The sequence below is a fragment of the Lagopus leucura genome, unplaced genomic scaffold (genome assembly GCF_019238085.1).
Source record: "Lagopus leucura isolate 7727_CA_CO unplaced genomic scaffold, USGS_WTPT01 Super-Scaffold_100002, whole genome shotgun sequence".
In the NCBI taxonomy this organism is placed as follows: Eukaryota; Metazoa; Chordata; class Aves; order Galliformes; family Phasianidae; genus Lagopus; species Lagopus leucura.
The window spans coordinates 33,563,445-33,589,760 of NW_024962263.1; the positions used below are offsets into that span (position 1 = coordinate 33,563,445).

At 41.6% G+C, this 26,316-nt stretch overlaps 2 protein-coding genes and 1 long non-coding RNA gene across 8 annotated transcripts in view; 1 reads left to right on the forward strand and 2 right to left on the reverse strand.

Annotated features, from left to right (window-relative positions):
* The window catches only part of RIPOR2 (RHO family interacting cell polarization regulator 2), a 58,485-nt gene extending 45,574 nt beyond the window's left edge, over nt 1–12,911 (forward strand). Inside the window, 11 exon segments of the mRNA XM_042868823.1 lie at nt 2,125–2,309; nt 4,077–4,245; nt 4,854–4,989; nt 5,835–5,996; nt 6,678–6,836; nt 8,129–8,331; nt 8,931–9,014; nt 9,779–9,869; nt 11,316–11,350; nt 11,352–11,421; nt 11,424–12,911. Coding sequence (XP_042724757.1) covers nt 2,125–2,309; nt 4,077–4,245; nt 4,854–4,989; nt 5,835–5,996; nt 6,678–6,836; nt 8,129–8,331; nt 8,931–9,014; nt 9,779–9,869; nt 11,316–11,350; nt 11,352–11,421; nt 11,424–11,485 — 1,356 coding nt within the window. The 3' untranslated portion in view covers nt 11,486–12,911.
* Nucleotides 3,538–16,338, reverse strand: LOC122178581. 4 transcript variants are annotated; one of them, XR_006178385.1, is made up of 5 exons: nt 15,556–16,338; nt 14,798–14,918; nt 5,763–6,009; nt 5,504–5,638; nt 3,538–5,201 (listed from the first exon to the last, which is right to left on the reverse strand). It is a non-coding gene; the product is annotated as an uncharacterized LOC122178581 (long non-coding RNA). The 4 variants fall into 4 exon arrangements; XR_006178384.1 differs by having other exon boundaries at nt 14,798–16,334; XR_006178386.1 differs by lacking the exons at nt 14,798–14,918; nt 15,556–16,338 and adding an exon at nt 7,695–7,747.
* Nucleotides 16,339–19,008: 2,670 nt separating this feature from the next.
* On the reverse strand, nt 19,009–24,423 carry GMNN (geminin DNA replication inhibitor). 3 transcript variants are annotated; one of them, XM_042869349.1, is made up of 7 exons: nt 24,364–24,423; nt 23,875–23,938; nt 22,152–22,250; nt 21,666–21,801; nt 20,939–21,021; nt 20,749–20,859; nt 19,009–19,487 (listed from the first exon to the last, which is right to left on the reverse strand). In XM_042869349.1, exons 2-7 carry the CDS (start codon nt 23,929–23,931, stop codon nt 19,302–19,304), a joined length of 672 nt encoding a protein of 223 aa, XP_042725283.1. In that variant the 5' UTR covers nt 23,932–23,938; nt 24,364–24,423; the 3' UTR covers nt 19,009–19,301. The 3 variants fall into 3 exon arrangements, with proteins under 3 accessions (XP_042725283.1, XP_042725281.1, XP_042725282.1); XM_042869347.1 differs by lacking the exon at nt 24,364–24,423 and adding an exon at nt 24,215–24,346; XM_042869348.1 differs by lacking the exon at nt 24,364–24,423 and adding an exon at nt 24,032–24,195.
* Nucleotides 24,424–26,316: the final 1,893 nt, after the last annotated feature.

Here is a 26,316-nt window from a genome sequence, read left to right on the forward strand (position 1 = left end):
TGAACTACACAGAGCTCTGCAAAGCTACACCAGCTGAGGATCAGGCCATGTAGGCATGGCAGCTGAATTTTCTGAACTGCCAAGGTGATTTTTGAAGCGCAGATCCTACTGAAGGTTGCCATTCCTTCCTTGCTTTTTTCCCCAAGCCTTTTCTCTTTTTCCCCCATGCATTTTTAAAAGAAGAAATCCTGTCTTTACACCAGGATGAACCAAACACATTGGAGATTGGAAAGAAGTAATGAATTTTGTATGTGTGTTGTTAGTATGTTGACTGCTGATCACTGTGACTCATATCTCCCTGTGAATAATAACTCATGATATGTTACTGAGCAAATAGTATCACATGGGAAATAATCATTTCAAATGCTTCATATTCATGTGCAAGTTGGTCTGATAGTCATTTAAATCTCATCCTTTAAGTACAAGGCTGAGGAGGAAGGAGGGAAGCATTCATCTTTTTTACAAAAAAAAAAAGCCCACAGCTTTGTTAACATCTTTGTTTCCATTGGTGTATGCAGCTGCACGGTATTTCCCCAAGCTAAGTGGTGGTTTTTTTTTTGACAGTCTGCAGCCCCTGATTTTCGTACTATTTCCTCAGTATTTGAAACAGGCAAAGCTACCATTACTGTTGATTTTCAACTTCATGGCTGCTCCACCATGAAGTTGAGTGTCCAAGCAACACAGGGACAATGGAGACTGCTCATTCACTTTCCTTTTTTTGGAAGCCATAAAGGGACAGGCATGGTGGGAGAGAGGACAGATGTGCAGACAGGAGCCCTGCACACTGGGGATGGCTGCTTCTTCCAGACCTGCTTTCCATCTGCATGTGGCTATTAACCAGCTTGCAGGTGGGTGCACAGCATCCCCAGTGGTTGTACTGGGCTCAGAAGGCTGAGCTGGTATCCAGCTGTGTCTGAAGAAAGCTTTCTTGGCCATGTCAGATGGTCAGAGAAATATGAAGCCCACATGTTGCTGTTGCTCTTGCCTGAAGAAGCTGCACTACCAGCCTCGAAAGAAGTAGCAGCTAAAGCCATCTGTGCCGCACAAGTATGACAGCCCTGTGGAGATGTTGTGGACTGTGTTTGAATAGTGAAAGACTGTGCTGTCAGTTCAAGATGACAAGCATCATAAATGCTAACATAACAATTTGCAAACAAACTAGAAGCAAAACTCCAAACCTTGACAGTTCTAGAAGAGCCAAGTCCAGACTCAGAGGCCAGCTTGTTTTCTTTTACTAGTTGAAACAGAGTCCTGGTTCCTACTTGGGACTGGAAGATGCAGCTTTGTACCTGCGTCAGTGGTCACGCAGTGCATGAGGTGCAGAAGTCCTCACACAACTCCATCTGCTGATCATCATTTGCTCTGGCAAAGTAACCTTGGCATCAAGTCTGTGGGCACACCTGGATGAAGCACCACATGTAACCAGGGCTTTGGTACTTCCTGCAGCACCAGCAAGGCCTTGGTGGTATTTCATCCCAGCAGTGAGATAGGATGACTTCCTCCCTCTCTAGGCACTGTTGGTTTGCAGGTTAGAATGCTACCTTTTTCTGTCACCTAGGAAATCAGTGCATTTTCCTTCATAAGCAGTGTGGCTTCAAAGGCCACAGAAGTCCTCTCTCTTCCATCACATGTATACATCTGCAGATGTGGGACCAATATGGCTTAGCTTCATTGGAGTTATATCTGGAATATATTCAGTAGTGCCATTGTATATGTATTTATATATAAATCTGCTTTTGTACCTGTAACAGCCATTATGCAATGTGCCTTTCTTTTTCAAATTCCAGTGTTCTAATTACCATCTCTCCTTTTGGAGGATGTTGAAAGCTGTGTCACTTGGACTTGAGATGTACCTGTTCTTTCTATAAAACATGCTGATTTTTGCCTTTGCAGGTCTTCTCTTTGGGTGAAGGAGGAGGTAGGAGGGGAGGAGAAAGGGATTTTCTAGTTTCCAGGCTTTGATTGTGTATGCTATGAATATGAAGGTTTGAAATGAAATACCCAATAAAATGAAGTATTATAAATAAAATGAAGAATTTGAAAATTTTAAGCTTTATCCTTTATGTTTTTCTTTCAGTAGTAGCTAATATCTGGGGTTTTCATTGGTTCGTTCTGCTTTTGCAGTGCAAGCCAGCAGTAAGCCGAAGCAGGTCCTCCAGTTTAAGTCTAACAGTTGAAAGTGCTTTAGAAAGCTTTGATTTCCTGAACACCTCTGACTTTGATGATGAGGATGGTGGTGGTGAGGAGGTTTGTAATGGTGGAGGAGGTGCAGACTCAGTATTTTCAGATACTGAGGTTGAGAAGAATAGGTAAGTTTGTAGCAACTGCCAGCTGTGCTTAAGCCAAACTGATCCCCCAGCTCTTTGTTGCTAACAGAGGATCCCGGTGCATACATTATTCAAGGAAGATTGACAAATCCTGGAGGAGTTTATAGGGTCAGAGGGTTTCCGGTGGCTGCTGCGTACCAAATCTTTAGCTTCCAGGATAATCTTTTCAAATATGCGCAATCTGCCCCCCAAAAAGAGATGGGTAAATTAAATTAAGCTGTCATCGATACTGGCAGAGCCTCTTCCTTGACATAGGTTTGGACCTGGCTTTCCTTGGATGTAATTACTAATTCCTCTGTGGTTTTTCCCCCCTCCCTTTGTCTTTTCTCTCTAGCCGAATGAGTCTTTGCAGTGGATTAAGCTTGTCAATAACAATAACACAGGGCCAGATTTAAGCAGCATGGTGTAGGTTTCCTTTGGAATGTAAGAGTGATGACTGGTACTCTGTCCATGGCCCTGCGTGTTACCTGCCCTTCTTTCATCACTTCTGGTCTTTTTGAGGGAAAAAAAAAAAAAGAGAGAGAGAAAAAAAAGCTGTGGTGTTTTGTGTTGTGGTTTGCCGTTGTTGTGTGACCATAAGATGCTGTGTTTTGATCATTAGATCCTAAAAGCACATCTGCTTCCTTACCACTGCCTGCATGTGACACTAGAGCAGGAAAAAAGAAAAAGCAGAGCGCATCTCTTTCAGCCCACATGCTTTTCAACAGGGAAGCTCTGCTTCTTACATCTTATCATGGCCCATTCAAAACAATTCTGAGTGCAAACGAGCAACAACCATTCAGTTCCCATCATTTCTGTGTTGCCTCTTCCCAGGCTGAGATAGGGTGGGAAGAAAAACTCAGAAAATTGTGTTGCTTGCTGTTCTGGTATTCTGAGCTTAGGTCATTGATTTAAAGATTTGGCTTTAAGCTGGCACTTCATCATAATTTTAAGTTGAGCAGAAGAAATTGAAGTTAGTTGTAAGCTAACTTGGAACCTAACTAAAATCTTGAAGTTAAAAATCTCATGTTTCCCCCCTGGGCTCATCCCAGACAATGTGGATTCCTGCTTCCACTTTTAGCTGCATGCGACTCAGTGTAAGGACCGCAGGCACTGACGCTCCCAGCCCTGCAGCCAAGCACACTTACAGTCTGGGGCATGACCTCGGGCTTTGTATTTAAACACAGGGAGGACCATTTGTACAAGACTAAGTTGGAAATAATGATTTAAAACACAGCGAGAACAGCTTTACATTCTTACAGAAACTACTGGCAAACTAAGCTGTACACAGTGTGCCTAAAGCAGCCTATGAAAATATCATGTCCCATATTCCAGCAGTGGTTTCCCTTCTGCAGAGACCATTGAATATAGCACCAGAAAGATGCTGATAGCCTAGACCTACTCTCAGCAGCTCAGTACTTGAGACAATACAAACTGTAATGCTATTTCTTCTGGACTAATATGGGAGATAATTTGTTGAGAGATGGGTGTTTACCCCCAGTGTTTGTGCCTCTATGTGACAGCAAGGTTATAGACACTTACTGGTGCAGACACCACGTTGTTCAAGGCCTGTCCCTACTGTGCCTCAGGTACCTCTGCTCACGCGTGACATGATGTCTTCATCACCATGTTTCTGGCTTTCTAAGGGCTGTGTGGTCCCAGGGCGCTGCTTTCAGCTCTGCTCCGTGCTCGTTGCCCATCTCTGAGTGAATGTGTGTCTGTCTGCCCAGGCAGCCACAGCCCCACACTAACCTCCTCCTCCCTCTGCAGTTACAGGACTGAGCACCCTGAAGCCAGGGGCCACCTCAGCGAAGCCCTGACTGAGGACACAGGGGTAGGCACCAGTGTTGCTGGCAGCCCTCTGCCCCTGACCACAGGAAGCGACAGCCTCGATATAACCATAGTTAAGCACTTGCAGTACTGCACACAGCTCATTCAGGTACTGAGCACAGTTCATTTTTGCATTATGTTTTTACCTTTTCATGGGGATAAATGGTTTAACAAGGCCAGCGAGTGCTGGGATGGCTGTGGTGGCAGTAGGAGCCTCCCCTCCCCATATTCTTCACCCCCACCACAACAGTCCCAGCATTTGGGAGAAGATTCTTCAACCTCAGACATAACCAGAAGCCCACTGTAGCAATGCAGAACAACTCTAATCCCTGTACCCTTAGCACTAAGCTGGACACTGCTGACTCACAAGTATGAGAAAAAGGGAGTTTTGGGCTCATCTACAAGAGTGCACAGTAAATATGCAGCTGAGGGAGGCAGGCTTGAACACTGTCCAGGTTTGATATGAATGATGTTGGACTGCTGAAGGAAATACAGATGTCAGCAGCAGGGAGTATTGGCCATGGGAAAGCACCAAACAGAAGCGGCTGGGCAGGGGATCAGAGCCAAAATAGAGCAGAGCAACAAGAAATATTTGATAATTCCAGGCAAAGAATTTGCCATTGCATTTCTTCAGGTGCCAGGTGTTTCAGAGGTTTAAGTTTTGTTTTGAAGCTTCAAAATGACTCCTTTTCTTCCTTTCCACCTTGTCTCCATTAGCAAATTGTCTTCTCTGGTAAAACACCATTTGTGACAAGAGACCTCCTCGATAAGCTGTCCAGGCAGACTCTTGTGATGGAGAATATTGCAGAGATCAGCACCGAGAACTTGGGAAGCATCACCTCCCTTACTGATGGTAAGAGAAACATTAGGGGGTCTTCCTTCTGAAAAGGGCTGGTTTGGGCAGGAGGCTTGCCGAAATAACCACTGTAATTAACTGCAGGGAGTGCACCATAGCAGGAGACAACTCACAAACAGATGTAGCAATCACTGAAGCTGGTCAGGGACCTTATTCATAGAATCCTTAGAGTTAGAAGGGATCTCTGAGGGCTGTCTAGTCCAGTTCCCCTGCAATAGACAAGGACATCACAGCTAGATCATGTTGCCCAGGCCTTCTCCAGCCTCACCTTATTCTGTCTTATGTATTCCTATTCAGAAATAAGCAGGTGAGAAAGGGTTGTACTGATCCTTATCCTGCTTGACATGGAGAAGGTGAGCAAGGGTAGCTGCAGCAACAGGGTGGGGATGCTGCCACCTTGGCAGCCAAATTTGTCCTCCACCTCTTTCCCAAGGAAATTCAAGATCTGCCTTATGCTACAGGAGTCGTAAGACAACTCCTCAAACAGTGTGTCCCAAATGGAGCAACTTACCCAAGGCTACAGAGCAGTGCTTGGATAGGGACCAGTCTCATGCAGACCATTTATTTTCCCAAGTAATTAATGGTATTTAAAAGAGATGAGACAGTGTCCAGAACTGGATCAGAAGCAGATTTTCCTCACATCTTCCTTCGGGAAACAGAAATAACACATCACAAACTTGGGGTCAGCATGCAACCACCTCTGTGAAGGCAGTGACACAGGGTGACCTACTTTCCATCAGTGACACGGAGTGGATGTTCTCCATACATACCACATTTCCCTTTAGAAAGAGAGTGCACTGAGCACAGCTTTGCTTCATCATTCATTTTGTCTTCTCCTTCAGCAATCCCCGAGTTCCACAAGAAGCTGTCACTGCTGGCTTTCTGGATGAAGTGTACTGGTCCTTCAGGAGTCTATCACACATCTGCAGACAAGATGATGAAGCAGCTGGATATCAATTTTGCTGCCACTGTGAACGAGGAATGTCCAGGGCTTGCAGAAACAGGTACCTCCTGCTGCTGCAAAGAAGTTATTTGTCATCAAAAGGGAGAACAGTTTTGCACTGGGCTTTACTCAGCTTTCATTGCTTTGTTTTCCAACCCCTGGAGGTCTGTTTGGGCATGGCTCCAAGATGTTATTTGAAAACTAATACAACAAATTCTTGGAACAATTTTAGCCTGAAATAATCAGATTGGAATAGGAGAAAAAAGTGAAAAGAAATCATTGTTTAAAGACTGATGAGGTAATCAGAAAGTGCATTCCCAAATACAGATTTGAAAGCGATACAGTGCAGTGGGAATCCTCTCAATTTTATACAACCATTAAGATTGGAAAAGACCACAAAGATCACCTAGTCCAACCATAACGTGTTGATATAATGTCCATGTCCCATTACAGTTCACTGGCATGAAATGTGTACAAATTCAAGTGTGTCTATCTGAACATAGGTTTCTTTTTGGGGTTGGATGTACCACTTGTCAAACTCCAGCTCCATTGACTAGCTCTCCTTGGGCAGGAGCAGGATGGCTTGCTCAGACTGCAGATGCCCACCCTGGATGGGGTTTTCCTTCCTGTTCCATTCTGCTGCCCTCCAGGACATTCCCAGGCTCACTTTCTGCATGCCACACACCTGGGCAGGAATGCCAGCAGCTTCTGTTCTCACTAACACATCCTTTTGTCCCTGCAGTTTTCCGAATCCTGGTGTCTCAGATTCTGGACCGGACAGAGCCTGTCCTCTATTCTACCATGTCCTCAGAAATCATTACTGTCTTTCAGTATTACAACTATTTTGCCAGCCACAGTGTTAATGACCTTGGAAGCTATTTGCTGCAGCTTGCAAAAGAAGGTAGGGTATACAAAATATAGTAGCTAATAAGGATTGCATGGGTGTCCTTCTGATTTTACAGGAGAATGGGGGAGAGGCAAAGAAATGCCTTAGATACTAAATGTGACTGCATCCCAGAGTTGCACATATCAAAGGGGAGGTGCTGATGCAGATTCACTATCAGTCATTCCTATTTCCACAAATGAATAAGAAAAAAAACGCTAAGTTACTTTTCAGGAAATAGCTGATAGTGCTGAGCCAGGCCCAAGGCCTGGCACGTTTTCCATGCCCACAGCTTTGGTGGAGTTCGAGTCTTTCATCCTCCTTTATGCAGACATCTCATGAATTCTGTGATTCTATGAAATGCTGAGATCTTCTCAGGAGCCAAGGGATCACAGCACCGAGGCCACTGGTAGGCTCTGCCTCCAAGACTTAAAGAGAGAAGCAGATGTTCCACAAAGCATGCTAGACTGCAATTCCTGGCAAGTTAAGTTTTCACAAAATCACAGAATGGCTTAGGTTAGAAGAGACCTCAAAGATCATTGAGTTCCAGGACTCTGTAGTGAGCTAGCTGAGATGCAGTTTGAGTCTAGTTTTCCCTAACTGGAGAACTTTAATCAAAAGCCTGGAAGGAAAGAGACATTTCAGGTCACTTCTGAAACACATAAGCCCTGGCTTTTGATGGGAGACATCAACCTGCCTAGGAAAAACTTCCATGAAACTGTACCGGAAGTCAATACACTGGCCAGAATATTGGTTTTCCCTTGTTATGATGAGAATTTAAGCAATACAACAGCATCCCATTTAGTCCATCTACTCATAGCCTCCTGTTACAGCTGGAAAGATTATTCCAATGAAAACAGGAAAAAAAATACTCACCTTTATCCAAAGATCTAGGCTTGCAGAAAAAACTACACAGAGAAGTGAGCTCTAGAAAGAGATCCTTCCCCAGGGGCAGTCAGCCCTTAAATGAGGTCTAAGAGAGGTGCAGCCAGGCTCCATCCCTTCCAGTCACACAGCTGAATTGCCTTCACCTGTGCTCCCACAGCTGACTCAGTGTTTGCCTCAGGTGATCAATCAGTGGTTCAGGCTGTGACTCAACAGTTCCCATACACCTCCTTAAGAAGAATGTCTGAGAAACAAACCCAACCTAGAGCCCAGTTCCCTGTGAAGATACACCACAATGCTGCAATATTTAGATGGGGATTTTTCATCTGTCCTCTGTATATAGTGAGGATTGTTGGTGGGGAAATGAGAAATCTGAAACACATGATTAAAAAAAAGTAACAAAAGCCTTCCTCCTACACTTCTAGCCTCCGTGGTTCAGATGTTGCAGTCTGTGAAAGATGGAAAACTGCATCAAAACGTGTCCAAAATAAACTCCAACAACCTCCCACCACAGCAAGAAGTTTTGAGAGCTTTGGCTTTACTTCTCAATGAAAATAAAAATGAAGTTAGTGAGTCTGTGGCATCACTTCTGACAGCTACTGCAGAAAACAAGCACTTCAGGGAGAAGGTAAGTGGCAGAAAATCACCTACTGCATAAGGGACCTGTATAATCACAAAGTTTTTTTTCTGTCTGTGTGTCTCAAATGTCTACCTTTATAAAATAATTGTTCTGAGCCTGATTTAAACTGAACCAGAGGGATTTTCCACCTATTTTTTCTGCAAATATGTAGTTTTATTTCTATCATTATGCCAGTCTGCTTCTACCTGTTGTTGTACTAAACAGGTGCTAAACCAGACCATGCATGTATTTAGGAAGTACTGAACTCTACAGCTATCTTCCACATCTTGGCCTTTGTGCCAGCCTACCTTAAACCCAGCTTGAAGGCAAGTCCCCAGCATCATCAGCACACAAAGATGTAGATTGCATTTTTTTCCCCTAAAGGAAGCTGGCAACTGAGATCTGCCACCTAAGATGTGAGTCTAGCACAGATGCTGAAGGTAGGAAGTAAAGCCAGATTAAGTGCAGAAATTAAAGAGATGGGAGAAAAGGAATGAGAAGAAATTAGGGGTTGACTTCCAGCCATTCATGGCAGACTCCACTCTCCAGCCTGCTGCTCCACTCAGCCAAAGACATTTTCAAGGCTACTTCTCTTTATCTTTCTCCAGGCCTTGATTTATTACTGTGAAGCGCTAACCCAGCCCAACCTCCAGCTGCAGAAAGCAGCCTGCCTGGCTCTGAGATACCTCAAGGTAAGAGACAAGGAGTTTAGTCGTGGTTCTTGGCATTACTTTAAAGAAAGGACACCTGAGAAGTGAGAATGATAAAATAGAAATTGCAACAGCAGCTTTTGTTTTGCATTGCTGCATATCATTGTACAGATTCCTTGTTTGGAAACAGTTTCAAAGCTTTGTTTTGAAGGAGAGGAAGAAAATAATCCTTTTCCAGGATAAAACTAACTATAATGCACGTAGATTGCAGCAGTAGAAGAGATACGTAGCAAATTTGTGACACTGCACAGAGAGACTGCAAGAGGAAGTTTAGGCCATGCTATATTTTCAGCTCACCTCTGGTACCACTTCCGTATTACTTCCCATAAAGGAAAGAAAAACAGTTGCATGCTAACTCAGCTGGCACTGGACACAGCAAAAAAAAAGTATATTCCATGCAATAGACCTACAGCAGAGTGATGGTTTCTCCTGCATGAAGCATGAGATACGGGGCTTCTCATGTTAGTGCTGGGCGCTCCAGCAGCTTCCCCTGCACAGCCTCCTGGCCAAAGCTAGTGGAGCAGGAGCCCTTCTCATCCTGCATGAAGTGAGACAGGGCAGAAAGGTGTGCATGTTGTCATGCAGTTTGGCTTGTGAACACTTTTAAGACGAGACCAAGGACACAAGATGGTATTTCCAAGTGCATAGTGAAAGGAAACACAGAGGGTGGTAAATACTCCTATATGATGTTCTGAAATTAAACCATAATAGGCAGTGTTCATATGATTCTTTTTTCTATTTTCCAGGCTACTGAGAGTATTAAAATGCTGGTCATGCTCTGCCAGTCTGACAATGAAGAGATTAGAAAAGTAGCCTCTGAAACCTTGCTCTCACTTGGTGAGTTGCCTCCTTTACAGCATTTTGTTTTCTTTTTGAACAGAAATACACATAAAACAATTGAATTACACACAAACAGATTAAAAGTATATGTTCTTAGAAATAATTCATTCTGAAGATCATGAAAATGGACCAAAAAGAGAGAAATTGAACTGAGTCTAGGGGGGGAGCAGAAATGGAAAAATAGCAAAGGAAAAGCTGACAAAAGGGATCTACTTCATAATGACTTTATGTTTGACAAACAAGTGTAGGCATTCAGTACAACACCTTTTATTGAAGTTATGTAGAAGACAGCATTTGTGTTCTGCTTGTCCTAGGGAGTGTAACCTCTCCTCCTTGAGGAGGCAGGACCAGCTCCCCTTCTGCAACATATCACACCCTGTTCGGGGCTTCCTCTGTACCCTGCACTTCCTAGCTGCCTAAACAGCTTACTGAAACAAATCACACTTGCAAGTGCCATTAGCACTACCAAGCTTTCATTTGAGCTGAATGATCTCCATATGCTTATTTGGACACATCCTAACCTGCAACAGCTCCTTCATACAGAACCTCAGACACCTTGGAGAGACCTTCATTTTTCTCTGGGGCAGCAGCCACCCTGCTCATTAACCTGTTATCTAGCTGTGTATCAGCATGACTGGAACTGTGGCTGCACAGTTTCAGGACCCCAGTACTTCAGTGGCACTATTCCACTGAAGTACTGAAAAAAAACTTTACTGAAAAAAAACAAAGCTGTATTTTTCTGGCCTGTCCTCAACTCTATAGGGTAGACAGAATGTTTTGCTTATGGGTATATGTCCATTTCTAATTTTACTTATGCAAATTCATCAAACACACACTCTTCATTTACCAATTTAGCAGGAACTTACTCTGCTGCCAACGTTGTTACTCAGATTCTGAAACATTTAACCCTATGTCTGTTATACAAACTCTGGAAGATTGTACCATTCTTCTAGATGATGTACCAGAGACCTTTTTTTGATTGCTAATGGTGAGCTCAAGATGTGGTTAGACTCACTTCTTAAAAGTGCCAGAAAGCAACAAGTGGGTGAAAGCACCTAAATTACAAACAGATAAACATCATCTGCTTCATATTACAGCTGCAGCTGAGACATGCAGCACTGCAGGTCATTTAAGTAAGATAGTTGTACAGATTCTGTCAGCTAGCCATACAAGCCAGAGCTGCTTCTGTTTTGCTCTAAATAAAAGCAACCCGCAAGGGCAAATTAAGAAATAGTTTGAACATTTTTTTCCAAGTAATCCTTAAGTTACTTGTACCAACATACTTAACTTTCCAAGTAATTTCTGAAGTTGCCTTCAACAACGTAAGAAATATTAAGAGGGAAAGAAGTTACCGGTTACCTTCTAATAGCAGAGAATCCAATAGTTCACATGTTGTATGGCAGTGATATAGGTTGATATGATGCTTTAACATGATGTGTTCAGGTGAAGATGGGAGACTGGCCTACGAACAGCTGGACAAATTCCCTCGGGAATTCGTCAGAGTTGGAAGTCGCCGTGGAACTGAATCTGCCACAGCTTTTTAGGAGAAGAACCTGAGTGTAACAGACGTGAAAGAAAGATGGAGCTGCCATAAAGCGTGGGAAGTAGAATGAAGACTTTGAAGGAGCGTCCCAAAATGTAGCAATTCACCAACTTTTTAAGGAAAAGCAAAATCTAAACACAGCTAAAGAGTTCCTATTGGCTCCTCTGCAGCTTATGATGGAACAGCCAGATGAGGCTGAGGAACAATATTTTCTTGACTGGTCTGTAATAAATAATGCAATTGCAGTTACTCAGCCTTGGCAAACTTCTGTGAGTTTTTAGAATCTGGCATCTTTGTATATTTTACTGAGCATTAATTACGTTTACTTCCTTGAAGTGGTCATGAAAACTTGAGACACATGATGTGTATGTGAAACGGATGAGTAGGAGGCCACTTGAGCAGAACCACAAAGCAACTTTCTCTCCAATGCCGAACAAAGCGCCTGCTGCCTCACAGTGTTCCCAGAACCACTCCAGCAGCCCAGAACTCCACAGGCTGTCTCAGTAATGAAATACAGAGCGAGTTTCTTCAAATTTTGCCTCCAGAAGCAGCATGATGCAAGCCCAAGGAGGTGTCACTTTAGTGACTCATTCTGAATGCCTCTACTAGTCTTTTATTTCCTTTCTCTCACCCTCCAGCAATGAACCATCATTAATCCAGAGATTCATGAGGATCAAATAACCACGTAGGTTTTGAAAAACTAAATGAAAAGGTAAAGCACATTTATTTATTCCAAGAAGTAGTGATGAATACAGCTAATTGCACGAGTCCCCAAAGCCATTCTGTCCTGCAGGTTGCAAGCAGGATTGGATTTCACACGCTGTAATTAGTGGAGGATAGCTTCTATAGAATGATTTCAATAAAGAACTGAAACAAACTAAAGCAGACCTTGGAGGCAGTAATAAACAGTGTGAAGTGAATGCATTCGCTCCCCCACTGCAAGAAGACAGTGCTTCAAGCTGTTGATTATGAGCCTGAAGATGACAGAGGAGGTGAACAGAATTTAGCAGAAGAGTGTTTCTGTACTGTGTTTATTATGCATGAAATGATATTTAGATGTCAATTATAGTATCCAAATTTGCATAGACTACATATAAAAGATTGCAAACAATTCACATCAAAAGGAAGCCTTTAGCGCCAAACACATTGGCAGGCAGAAGTTATTCTGGTTTTTGTTGTTTTTTTTAATGGTGAATGTTACAACAATGTACATATCTGTATATTTATAAATATATATATTCTCCCTTTAATTAAAAAGGTACATTTTGTACAGTTCAAAATGCTTACTTGTTTACTGAGGGACATAGACTCTTTATACAGAAGGTGAAATAACCATGTTCTGGTTTTTGTACCACACCTGTCCCAGCAGCTGAGTTCTTTCAAGGTGTTCTTTTGTACTGACCTCTGCTTTTTTTTTTCCCCCCCCTTTAGTTTTGTGACATTTATTTCCTATCACATTTAAGTTATAATAAAGATTATTTTTTAAGTACTAAGCACATCAGTCCATATGTATAATCTTTCTTTCTACCAGTATCCTCTCCATAGTTAGGCTCACGTAACTTTCAAACTACCATGGAAATCACCCCCCACTACTACAGGCAGAACTCAGCAGGAACTGCCTATTTGGAAATCACAAGATTACAAGATTCTATGATATAAAAAAAGTTCAGCTAAATTGTGCAAAATTACCTGCTAGATTTCCTGTGGTGAAGAAATGCTTTTTGTTTCATACCATATCAATGTTAAGACTTGGAAGAACATTAAGGTCTGACAAATATCTACGTTTGAGCAAGCAAGTAATACACACAGCAAACACGCAGCTTATTTGTGTGAGGGCAGACAGAACTGCAATATCTTGAGGGGCACAGAAATGGTACAATACTAGCTCATGTTTTTGTATACACAACTGCTGCAAGTTCCTTTTTTCTGTTGGCCAAGGGAAGGTATGCAGCAAGCTGTTTTAGTTACAGAAATAGACACACAAATCAGAAAGTTTGGAAAAATAGAGTGATGAAACAATAGTGAAAGTGACTGCTCTTAGTTGTATCTCTGTAAGGCGAACAAAAGCACATTAAAAAAGTTCTAAACTAAAATAGTATTTTTGAAGCAAGGTGAAGAGTGCATCCTCTTAGCACTCCTCCTCTGTTTGCTTCAAGTGTCTCTGTGTGGGCACCCTTCCTCCTGTCTCAGAGCATCAGCAAGAAGCACACAGTGTTTAAAAAGAAACCAGGAATATTCTTATATTCTTCTATCTGTCATCAGATCCCATCAAAAGCTTGCTTGGCTACAGTTTGTGCATCACAGAGCAGAATGCAATTTTTTGGGGGGAAAAGCTATGTAGGTGTTGCATTCTGAACTGATCTGAGGTACGCAGAAGTACCTGAAGATCAAAAAGCCAAAGCTACAGAGAACATCGGGTTGCTCACACGTACAGGTATTACACTAAATGGAGTTGATGGCGCATACTTGCTTCTGTATCACTGTAGTTTAAGTGAGTTTGTTACTGTAAAGCTCATCCACTATAGTATTCTAATTATTAGAAGCCCCATATATACAGCTCACACCAAATGGGTATGAGAAAATTGCACCCTCAGACTCAGTGAGGAAATTCACAGATATCTGAGTGCAAACATTGAGACACAGAGTTTGGTTTTTATTGTGGTACCTGAGACTGACAAGCTTGAACCTGGCATATAGATGTATAAAGGCTAAAGGTAAGTTTAAGCACTAGCTTTTTTTTATTTACTTTTTTTCTAAGAGAAAAAGTCTTGTCTTAACATGATTTGTGACAACATACAGGAAAAAAAAAACTACATTCAGTTTAAGTAACCAAACAGGAATCTCAGCAGTTTCTGCCCTTGGTGTTACAAATTCTTGAAAAAGTGAACACCTTGAGCCTTCTAAAAACCCATTAAAACTAGGTCCAGGGCACCCCAGAAAAGTATGTGAAGAAAACAGTTCCTGGACCAAAGTAACCCAGCAGCAGTGGAGTCTAAGGAGCACGCCAGGTTAAGTGCTCTCAGGAACCGAGTTTGCCTGGTGTTTGTGTCAGTGGCTTGTTCTTATTTTTTGCCCCTCACACTTTTTGTGAACTACTGTGGTTTTCACCATGCTGTTAGCATTGCTGGGTTCTGCCCAGTAGATACAGTCACCTACAGCCTCCAGCTACAGCAGCAGGAGCAATCTGCCTGCCCAGAGCTTCTCATTGCCATCCATAAGGTTCCTCCTGGAATCAGCATGCCTGCAAAAAGCAATCTAATGTAGCTTTGCTCCATGCTGCAGTCTGTTATATACTGATTATTACATGAAACATTCAAAACTAGAAGTCTGTAGGATTGCTGGACTGTGTATCCTATATATGGACCTCAATTTGCAATCCTACCTGATGATAGAACCCACAGTGCTCCTCTTCAGCTGATTTAGGTGCCCCAGAGGTGTCGCTGTCCCCAGGGGTTTGGCCTTGAACATGACCAATCACATTTCATCATGGTCAGTTGGCAGATCTACAAAGCAGCAGAAAATAGAGTCTTCTTATCATTTCCTCATCCTTATCATTTCTCAACTACCCTGTTATTACACGAATGGAAACATAAGTTAACAATACACAATGATTTCTGAAGAAAGAGCTGGTAACAATGCAATTCAGTTTCAACAGGAACAGAGCACTAATAACATGAGGGCTTGGTAGATTTTCAAACCTGCTCAAAATCTCAAATTCAGTTCTAAAAACAACCTCAGACAGCCCTTAAGGAAAAGTAAATGAATAAACAGTGTACTTCCTTTGAAAAAAAAAATTACTAAACTGATCTCTTTTTCTTATTTGTGTGCAGGCTGCAAAGTAAGCTGCAGCGCATGTCAGTGCTGTGGTCACTCAGACAAGCAATACAGTGCCAAACATCGAGTGATTTTAGTTGTCCAGCCAAGGAGTTATTATGGTCTAATTCACTTCTCTGTGCATTGTCTTCAATACAATGAACTTCTGCACTGAGATGGTTATTTTTGCTGAGCTTGTCTTCCAGCTAAAACATTCTTCCTAACATGAGCCCCCTCCAAACCAATGATTACTTGTCTCTGCTAGTCCAGGCACAGCTGTTCCTTCCTGAAACACGTCCAGACTCACAACACTTCAGTCTTACATACCTGACATTCTGTCCTCAAGGCGTGCGCATTTCTTTGTGGAAAAGTGCCAGGACCCAGTAAATGCATCCCACATCTGTGAAACTTTAAGGTCCATCAGCAAAAGATCAAACTGTGACCACAGGCTGAACAATGAAAAAGAGGCAGCATGCTGGTTAGGTGGCTGCACAAAGGCATTTATGACTTCTTGGAAAAATCACCTTCTCTACTTAGGTCCCAGAACTGATAATTTTGTTTTGCATGACAGTGTTCTCTGTAATTTAGCTGGATATGAAATGCCTTTGTCTTTAGTGATGCTTTTCAGCTACACAGCTGTGCTTCAGTGGTAAGTGAAAGTTTCCTTACATATTTGAACAGAAATAAAAGGTCAGATGTTAACTTCCACACATTTGACAAGTTTTTCCACACACAGAAAGTTCTTGTACTTTGATAAGACAACTCCAATGCATGTATGTTTAAAAAAAATGAATTCAGGACAAAAAAATGAAACAACTGTTTTAGGACATTTTTAAACAGCGATGAATGCAGCAGCACAAGGCTCCTGATAATGTTTCTATAGTTAATATTTCTGATATAACAAGGAGATATTACTTGATCAAGGTCCAATACATCTGCAACAAAGAACACATACAGATTCAGCTTCCAAGCCACAGTTCATCTCTCACAGCTGGTCTTCTCACAGTATGTTTTTTTTTTTTTTTTTTTTCCAAATTACAAAACTAGTTTCCTCTGATAATTGCCACAGTATGCATTGGAGTTATCCAGTGCAAGCATGCTGTAATTACTAACTGACCTGTGTATTTTTGAAAGTAAGAGGTGTTCTAATCACAGGCCGGCCAAATGCTGCAGGGTATAAAGAATATATGAATGACATGAAAGATCTACTTAGCACAAAGTCCTTCTCAACTCAAAGAAAGATCCAGGTACTCAAAAGCATCTTTCCTTTGTTACTTGAACTTAATCAAAAAACAGCACACGATTTAGATCTAATAAACATTCTTCTTGGCTGTTTTAATGAAGATTTTAATGAAGATGAGACAAATGCAAGATGAAGATGGTGCATGCAAATTCTGGGTTTAGAGCATTCTGACAATTGTTTTATCAAGCATTCAAGCTTGTGTTGTATCAATTAGAAAACACCAAAACATGAATAAAGTTCCAACAGCTGCCTCCACTCGCTTGGTCTAACTTGCCAAGGAATTAGGTATGAAACTTCATAGCTTTCTATGGCTCTGAGGAAACGTAAATTACTCCAAATGTTGAAAATAACGCTACCTAAGAAGAAACTACAAATAAATTCAATTCCACTGCATAAAAGGTCTGCTATGAAAAGTTAAAACTGTTTCCTCAGCTTCTACTGCTTAACTACTTTGACATGAAAAACCTTCACTACCTTAGAATGCAGGCAATAAGGTCACTTGACCATATTACCCATCTCCCCCAAAAAGAAAATTATTCTACAAAAGTTAGCCATTATCCAAGCTGTTAGGTTTTTTTGTTTTAGTTTTGCTCAGTAGAGCATTGCATTATCGCAAGTTAAAGGAAACACCTGCAATGGAAAGAATTATGTTTAGTCCTCTGAGCACAACTGAAGGGTGTAATCTTTTGTTTATTACATTCCCAGGAAAACATGATGCCTTGCTTTGCTTACCAGATTCAAGACTAAATGGAAGCCAGAAATCCTGTAATGATTCCAATATACCCATTCAAGTGTGTTGTGAAACAGGTGTTAACTGGCACCCATATGGAAACAATAGTATACAGAAGAAATCTAAAAATACCAATCTGATAGCTCTGAAAGCATTTGTGCATGCCCTGAAGCACCTGTTTTGGGAAGGTCTGATAGAAACCCACTACCTAAAATCCCCGATTATTTCAGCCAGCTGAAAGTCATGCAGCATTGCATTTTGCATTAAGCTCTTCACAAGGTATTGCAATTGCCACCACCTTGTTTTAGAGCCTGTCCAAGGAAGACCCTTGCCAAACAACTGCGAAGATCCCACCCAAAACTAGAAAGCTTGCACTACTCTTCCTTGTACCTCAGCACTTGGAGCTGGAAATACTTAATTCCTGTATACAGCTATCAGATAAGGTCCTCAAAAGTTTTTGAAGTGTACCTTTTGTTCTTGTAAACACTTAAAGACTTGAAGTATTTACAAGAGAAACATTTGTAAACACTGTACTGACAAACATACTGCCTCATCCCTTGGTAAATACCAAGAACAGTACTCTGAAAACAGACAGCAAGTTTCCATTTGGAACAGCTCTGAAGCATGGCTACTTCATCTTTATCAAGTTCTCAGAACAGCTGCTGAAGAGCGAGCAAGAGCATCCAGGGGAGGCTTCAGAGGGATCTAGTTACCATGGAGAAGTGGGTAATAGCAATAGCACGATGTTTAAAGGTAATTGCTGGGTTCTGTGTTTGGAAAAGTAATGCCTGGCACAGGTACAGAGTAGGAGATGAGCAGCTCAGCAGAAAGTGACTGGAGATAGTGACAGCAGGCTCAGCATGTGCCAGCAGCATGTCCTGGCAGCCAAGGGCAAACCACATTTGGGGGGTATTAAAGCATAGCCCAGCAGTGAACAGAGGCAGTCCTCTTGCTATACTTGCACTGATGCAGTTCTGACCCCCACAATATGAAAGATACTAAGGCCTTTGAAAGCACACAAAAGAAGGCAAAGCTTGTAACAGGGCTGAAAGCTACATCTTGCTAGGAGAGGCAGAGTACACAAGTCTGAGTGGTCTCCCTCTGTTTGCTCTCCTCAAGAGGCAGCAGGCTCTGCTCCTTTATTACCAATAACAGAACAACAGCACAAAACATGCAGGTGAGTTTCAGACTGGACATTAATAAAGATTCTTTACTGTGAGGTTGGTGGAACACTGCAACAGGCTTCTTAGTGAGGTGGTAAACACCATAGCTGTCAGCAGCTCAAGAAGCATTTTGACAATTTTGCCCTCAGTGATGAGCTTTACACTTTTGGTTAGCTCCTAAAGCTCTCAGGATCTGGACTTGATCTCCACAGGTCCCTTCCAACTGAGCTATAAGCTGACAAATTTAAATTTCAAAAAAAAACCCTACCATTTTCTATTTAAGCTTTCACCTATACGCCTTGGAAAAGGCTCCTTTAAAAGACAGCAGCAATCATTTAAGAGTGACAAAGCAAGGGTTTAACTAAACCTCAGAATCAATCTGAAGTCTTACTATCCATTCAGGAAAAAAAAAAAAAATCTTACATCTCACCAACAGCACTCAAGTTTTTTTCCAGCTTTTGCTTTTCCCCTTCCCCTCAAGCCATTCTGCTCTCCAGAATTCTGGATAAAATAAAAATAAATCAAGGGAGTTCAGAAGTGCCCAGGCAGTCCTTCTAAATACACTGAGAACTTCTATCTACAGTAGCCACAATCAACTTGTGGAGCTTAAAATTAGCCATTCCTCAACTCAGACAAGACACTGCTTTGGTAAGGCAAAAATTTATTTCTCTGTTCTCATGCATTATGTCAGACCATTTGATACTTAAACAACAGTTTGAAATACACAGTATTTGCATTTTAAACAAGCAACTAACTGCAGCCTGTAGTAAGTTTTACAAGCAGTACAGAGATACTCCCTGCTACATAATTTCAGTTAAAAGCCACCCTCATGCTCCCACAAGAGTTTCTATACCTGAGAAGATGTAGTATGCCCTTTCAAGGGGAAGTCTGCAATTAAAAGAATCCACATACATAAGCCTACTTAAGGTCACAGTTGTTAGTTAATTTCCTTCACTTGAAGCAAGACACTCTTCCTTAAGTCACACAATGCTTGTGATGGCCCTTCTGAAGAAGTGCTGTCTGCATCACCACCAAGGTTAAGTTCTTCATTTTCTTGCTTGGATTCATCTAAAGCCAGACTTTCCAGTGTCTCAAGATTATCAGATTCTTGCCCCGTTAGCCTCTAGAAAAACCACAGGGGATTGTATGAATTTAATAACCAGTAAGACAGCCTGAAGTGAGTTTAGTAATCACTAAAACAGTGCATGACATGGTTCATATACCTCACTCCTCAGAAGATGTATTTGAAAATGTTTTACATACAATTAATGCTTTAGCATTACTTCAAGCTTATTATTTCTGCATGGGAGACTGTCAGTAACAAGCAACACTCCCTGAATAACAGAAATATCAGGTGGAGTAAATCAATGGAGTCTTAAGACTAATCTAAATAATCACACTAACTGAAACTTGAAGATTACTGTGAAATTCATGAAGTAAACTTGATCAACTCGTCCAGTCCAATCAGATAACTGAAGTAGACCGCCAGGCACCCAGCTTCTTATGTCAGAAGAGAGCTCAGTCCAGACACTAACCAACTAGATGATCATATGTACATCCAGGTTTCAAGGCTGCTTATTTGTTATAGTTCCAGGGCTGCTACAGGCAAGCTATTCCTGCTTTCACAGACTCAGCAGCAAGGCTACCAGTCTCCAAGGAACTCTCAGAGAGAAAGAACAGCAGCTACTTCCAGAAATTAAATCTACTGTAGGTCTGCAATTTAAAGCACAAAACATGTTGTTTCCAAGAACTATTCAGCAGCTAGTGGAATCAGCCTTAGCTCTTGCAGGTGACTTATCTTCCTTGAGGCATAGAGATGCACTCTCCCTTAAAAGAGTAAGGCTGTAACTAAGCTCTGGTTCCCAGCTCTTTGTTGAGACCTTCTGCTGACCAAGCATACTTTTCAATTTTTATTGAGTTCAGCAATATTAGCATCTATATTACCACTTTTAATTAAACAAGCCATTTTACAGTTTACAAGTTTATAAGCCTTGCAGACAGGCTTTGTACATTAGGCTTTTCTTAGGCCACAAAGTGGCAAAAAAGTTAACTCATCCCAATAAAGTGCAAGTGAACTCTTCCTTTGCATGTCACTATCTCTAACACGCACAGACTGTTCTTGAGAGACAACAGGTTGAATCTTCATTTTGGAGAACATATCTCCCAAGTACTTCTGATACTGCTGCAGCTCCTTAACCAAGTGCAAGCTGGAAAAAAAACTCATTCCCCAAAAAGGGCTCTTATGCCTCTTGTCAGAGCTAGCCTGTGGAAAGCAGCTCAAACAATAATCTACATTTCTATCAGCACACAAATGAAGTCATGCTTTGCTAATAACAGCCTTGCAGATCTCTCATATTTCATCCTACAATGTTACTTTTAAGTACCTCGATCATGCTGGTCAAATAATGCACGTGTTCAGCCAGTGACATGAGCTCCTCATTTTCCTCCTTTAGGCGGGCGATTTCACCATCTTTTTGTTCAATCTCTTTGTGTAACTGAATTCAACAGAACAGTGTTGTTAAAACAGAGGAACAATAGCTGGTGGTGGTACAAAAGTTAACTTTCACCAGCTACCTTTTCATTTTCTTGAAGCACTTCATACAGAGCCTTCCTCCTTTCTTCAGCCACTTCTTTCCAATATTGAGATGAAGGACTTTCTAAAGTAAGAAGCTACAGTAAGTCCAAGCTAGGGCTGAACTCAGATCACCTTAAGGTATCTAACTCACAGACAAGCATTCCAGATACTGCAAGAATAGAAACTGTGTTGTGGTTTTCCCCACACACTTAGTAGCACATTTACATTGAGAAACACAAGTTCAGAGAAAAAGATCCCACATTTATTAGTGGCTATATAGGCTGAGTCTCCTAGAAGATGTCCCAAATATTACAGCATGTGGAAGACACGAGTCTTACTCTTAAGTCACTGTCCACACTGAACACTAACACCCACAAAACCCACAGTATTTTATAATTAGTCCTGAGAAACTCAGGAGCTTCAGCATCAGCACCCTACAGCAAAACAGACCTTCATTTCAGCTTAGTCAGTTGAAAGCCCATAGATAAGCTGAAGTAGAGAACTACCAGACTTAACATTGCACAGAGAGTTCATAATAATCAGTATTGGGAGCCACTCTTAATAGCAGACAGCTATACTGCATTTAGCATACTACAGTGGGAAAGTATCATCAGCTCCCCCAAACACTACATAAAAACACCTAACAAAACAACCATGCTTCAAGTCATATCAAGTAGAAAGACAGCATTTAAAGAGCAAGAAATTATCCCTAGAATTACCACGTACTTTTGATGAGATCTACAGCTTGAATGACATCATCTGTATTCTCATTTTCTTGCTCTCTGTCCACAGATTCCTCAGCTTTACAAGCTGAAGAAGTAAGCCTGTTATTCCAGAGTTTCCTCTTGACTGAAGATTTCTTCTGCATAAAACAAAAGCAGGTTTAGTTTCAGAGCAGCATTTAAATGTATGTTTTTATTGTTTTCTTAATACAAGTTAGCAAGTGCAAGCTTGTCCAGGACTGCAAGTAAGACTACCACCTCCAATTTCTTCACATATTTCAAGCTTACATAATATTTGATTATAATGGATGTTTTCTTTAAGAACATTCCCAAATGTTTTCCTGAAATACTCCAAAATTATTAATTTTAAGTATTGTTACTAAAACAGTAAGCTTAGATTATGTCACTAATTAGTAGATTACATGTTTTTTTTCAGTTGAAGCTTCAGTACAAGTAGAAATAATTACACAGCTACAAGTGATTCTCTTACCTCATTACACCTTCCAACCAGGCAACCTTTTGCAGAAGGCTGAATCATCTTAAGAGTCTGTCTTGGGGCAGCACTGCATGCAGTGTCTGTGAAGTACTTCTAAAGAAAGGAAACACTGCTTCAAAGGGTTGCCGCACTTACCTACATAAACTGAAACTCCGGTTTGCCATGTTGCCATTAGCATAATGGACTGTTCACCTCTTCAAAAAGAGATGATATTTTAACATACTTCGAAGATTATGCAAAGAAGGGAATATAGTCTTCTACAACAGAGGTAATCTTATCAAGCCAAGCTCAATCTCTACCCTCAGTCTTCTCAGAGCTTAAACAGGCCACTGGGCAGAAATGCATGACTACATTCCAAGGCCAGTTGAAAAGCAGTATAACACATGCTACAATGAAAGCTCCCAAAGCCATGTTTGACAACAGCAGTATTACACTCTGAAACAAAGTATTACACAACAGAAACAAAGGCTGCAATAGCAAGTTTATTTACCATGCTACATTGTTTTATTGGTGGTTTTACTGTCTATGAACACATAAATGGTATTCATTTATACACATGGTGTTGCTTCAGTTAATCAAAGTGAAGCCACAACTTCTTTGCTTGGATCCAGACAGGCTACTGTTTTGTATAAACAATATATTTGTTACTTTTCTTCTTGTACGTAAATATCTATTTCCTACACTAATGCTCTCTGATTGGGTTGGTTACATGGCCACCATGGGACAGCAAACAATGGCAGAAAACCAAGCAAAAATAACCAGAATACAATGCCACGCCAGCGTGAGAAAGTCACCGATCCACACACCATGCTTCATATGACAGGAGCTCACCTTTCCCACGGTAGTTTCTGCCACCAATTACCCTGCTGTTGAACTGCAGGACAAACACTAACCACTGTGGGAACAGGAATCATACTGTGTCAGACACTGCTTGCTGCTATTGAGGACCAGCATTCAGTATGCTCTGCCAGGGAACTATTGACTAATAGTTGACTTAACACATGACAATTAAGTATTTGAAAGTACAAAAAAAAAAAGCAGACTTATCAAAGATCATTTTCACTAATAAATTCTTGTTGTAATCAATCTCACTTAAGTGCTATTAGACTACATTATGTCATATTTTCCAGTTCCAGTCAAAGTCTACATTTAATTAAAAAAAAAAGTAAGTTCAGTATAATCTCAGGTAACTTCTAAACAGCTAGCTCGGAAATAAAAAAAGTAAGCTTTGCTATCATCTCAAGGCAATTAAGACTTATTAAAGCGGTTCTAGAAAAAACCTACAGACATACAACAATTACACTATGCTCAAACCAAGATGGCTTCACCTGTAAGCTCACCCCCACAACAGAACCCACTCTGTAGAGCCCTACACACAGTAACTGAACTGCAGCAGGCCAGCAGCAGCTTTAAGACAGCAAGCTACCTCAGACTTCAGCTAATACATACTTGTTGTGTACTGAAGAGCACTCAAACACATCTGCTCAAGCAGAATACAGCATTCCCAAGACAAGAGCATTAAGTCAGGTGGGAGCACGTTGCATACCTCAAGTGGATATATGGTTTGTGCCTCTAACAGCCCATTTCCAAGACATCACAGTGCACACCTTCAAACACACCAAGGTTATTCACAACACAGCACTCGCCAACTTGCACCTTGCACTTTCTGTTCTTTACATGCTCCTGCATTCTAGTAGCAACACCTCAAAGCTCATACCTGCAGAGATCCAGATGGGTTCTCCACGTTCAGGCTTTGTTTCATTTTGGAATTCATCAGACCACTGCAGAATAGAAAATAATAATTAAAAAAAAAATTAGAATACCTGGCTACGGCTAAAGCCAGAGTATTACGATCCCACTTCGCAAGCTCTTACAGCAACACTAAGAACTCAGCCAAAGTCACGCAGTTAGGAAGCTCCTTCAGCTCAGAGCTCCACGCGTTTTAGCCCTACACCAGCAAGATGCCAGAAGTCACCACGAGCTCGGCAGCTGCGAAGCCTTCCCACAGCCTCCCCGTAGCAGCCCAGACACCCCTCAGAAGCACCCTATCGCCCTACCTGAAGTAACGCACGCCCAAAATGGCGGGAGACGGAGCCCCGCCCCTGCGCCGCGCAGCCAATAGGGAGGCGCGCCCGGAGCCCGCCAAGATCCAAACGCAGAGCCTTCCAGCCCCGCTCCTCTCCAGTAGCACAGAGCCCCCGCTTACCGCCGGCCGCTCGCGCACAGCACACTGCAGTAACACGCACGTAGCACCCAACGAACTGCCCCCTTCCCTCCCGTCCGGCGGCTATAAACAGCTCGGCCGATGCTGGTCCCTCCCCCGTCACGTGACCTGCTCGCCGCGCTCCGAGCCAATCGCAGGCCACGCCGGCCGCAACCCGCCTATGGGAGTCACGCCTCCGGCGGTGCGAGGGGATGGGCGGAAAGGTTTCGTGTCAGGGGTGGGAGGTGGGGTGCGCCCCTGTGCACTGCAGTCTTACACCGTGGAAAGCAGTGCACACACTGCTGGCCATCTCATAGCTAGCCTTGGACAGCTTTCAGTGTCTTTTCCAGGCAGTATTTTGAAGCACAGTTACAGAGAGCAATGGCAATTTAGCGTCCCACCCGTCAGTCATCTGCTTGGAAATAAACTGCATGGCACTTAGAATGTCTCGAGGCAAGTTACAGTCTGGCAAAGTAAAGACAGACTACAAAGAATGATGAATTAAACAGTGTTTAAACAAGTATAAGGAAATAACGCTGATCTCTCTTGCATAAACTTGCTCAGTCTCCCATTGACCCATTCAAAGTTCATTGTTCACCACATCCTTTGGCAAGAAGTTCCAGAGCTCAAATAGCCGTTGTCTGAAGAACCTTCACCTTCCACATTTTTAAACTTGGAACCTGATTCCCATTGCTTCGCTTGATGTCCGCAGCCCTTGAACTGGAAAAGATAACAGCCAGTCCTTCCCAACCTTCTCTCGGCTGCTTTTGTCCATCCGCTCCAGCTCTACTCAGTAAACACAAAAGCTGTTATGCGTAAATGTCTGTTGTAACTCTGAGATCTTTTTTCTTGAATTACAATCACTTCAAAACTTGCTATTCACCATGTACAATTAAGACATTTTTTTTCCCCTGTGTGTATTCATTGACATTCATTTACAATGGACTTCACTGACTGCCATATTCCGCTGTTACTCGGTTCCATAATGCCCTTCTGCAGTTTTTTGGTCAGCCTTATTCCTGTTATATGAATAATGTGGCATCATCCACAGACTGTCACCTCAGCAAGCTTTGACTTCTATGAAGAAAATAAAAATGACATTTAGAAATGCCTGTCTAAATTACTATAATTACTATACTAAATTACTTTGTTACACTAGCTTGTGCTTTTAAATTAATTCTTCTTGTTTCTAAATTAAAATATGAAATTTCCATGTTCCAAAGCACTAGCTGTTATACTAAACTCTGATTAAGAAGTCTTTCCAGTGTTAAATTTCGTTTCAGAAAGATCTGGATATGGGTAAAGCATACATACAGATAGAAATGTAAAACATAAATACGCTATGAAATATTGTTATCTTAGAATGTAAACACTGTATATTTGAAATATATACCATGGGAAATGCTTTATATGTAATATTTAAATTATATTCAGGTATAACTTTACAGAAAAGCATAAACTTACAGAAAAGGAAAGGCATTTTCTGCCTATGATATGATATGTGCTACTGTGATACAAAATGCTAGTATTTTCAAGTGAAACCTACTTAAAGATTGTCTTTTCAAAATTCAATTTTTGTTTATAAAACGCTTTCAGAAAAACAGTTCTGAAGTGGAATCATTGCTTTTGGAAATGTCGATAATTGGAAAGGGCTGAGGCAATGGGTGATGGCTCTGATGTGACAGTTCTGTTTGCTTTTCTTTTAATCTGTTCCTTGCTGGAGGCATGTAATCTGGAGTTTTATTACAAAGGTGCCACTCCTTCAATTTATCCAGCTGAAGAACATGTCCCATAATAAACCATTGTGTTTCAAGAGTTCTCCTTCCGTTGATGTTCTTTGCTTTGAAAAGTTTCTAAAGAATCCCTTCACTGTGTCAGAAGCTTATTACTAACTTATTCATTGATTAACTGTGGGAACCAGCAAAATTATATTGAATATTAAAAACAAATAAACTA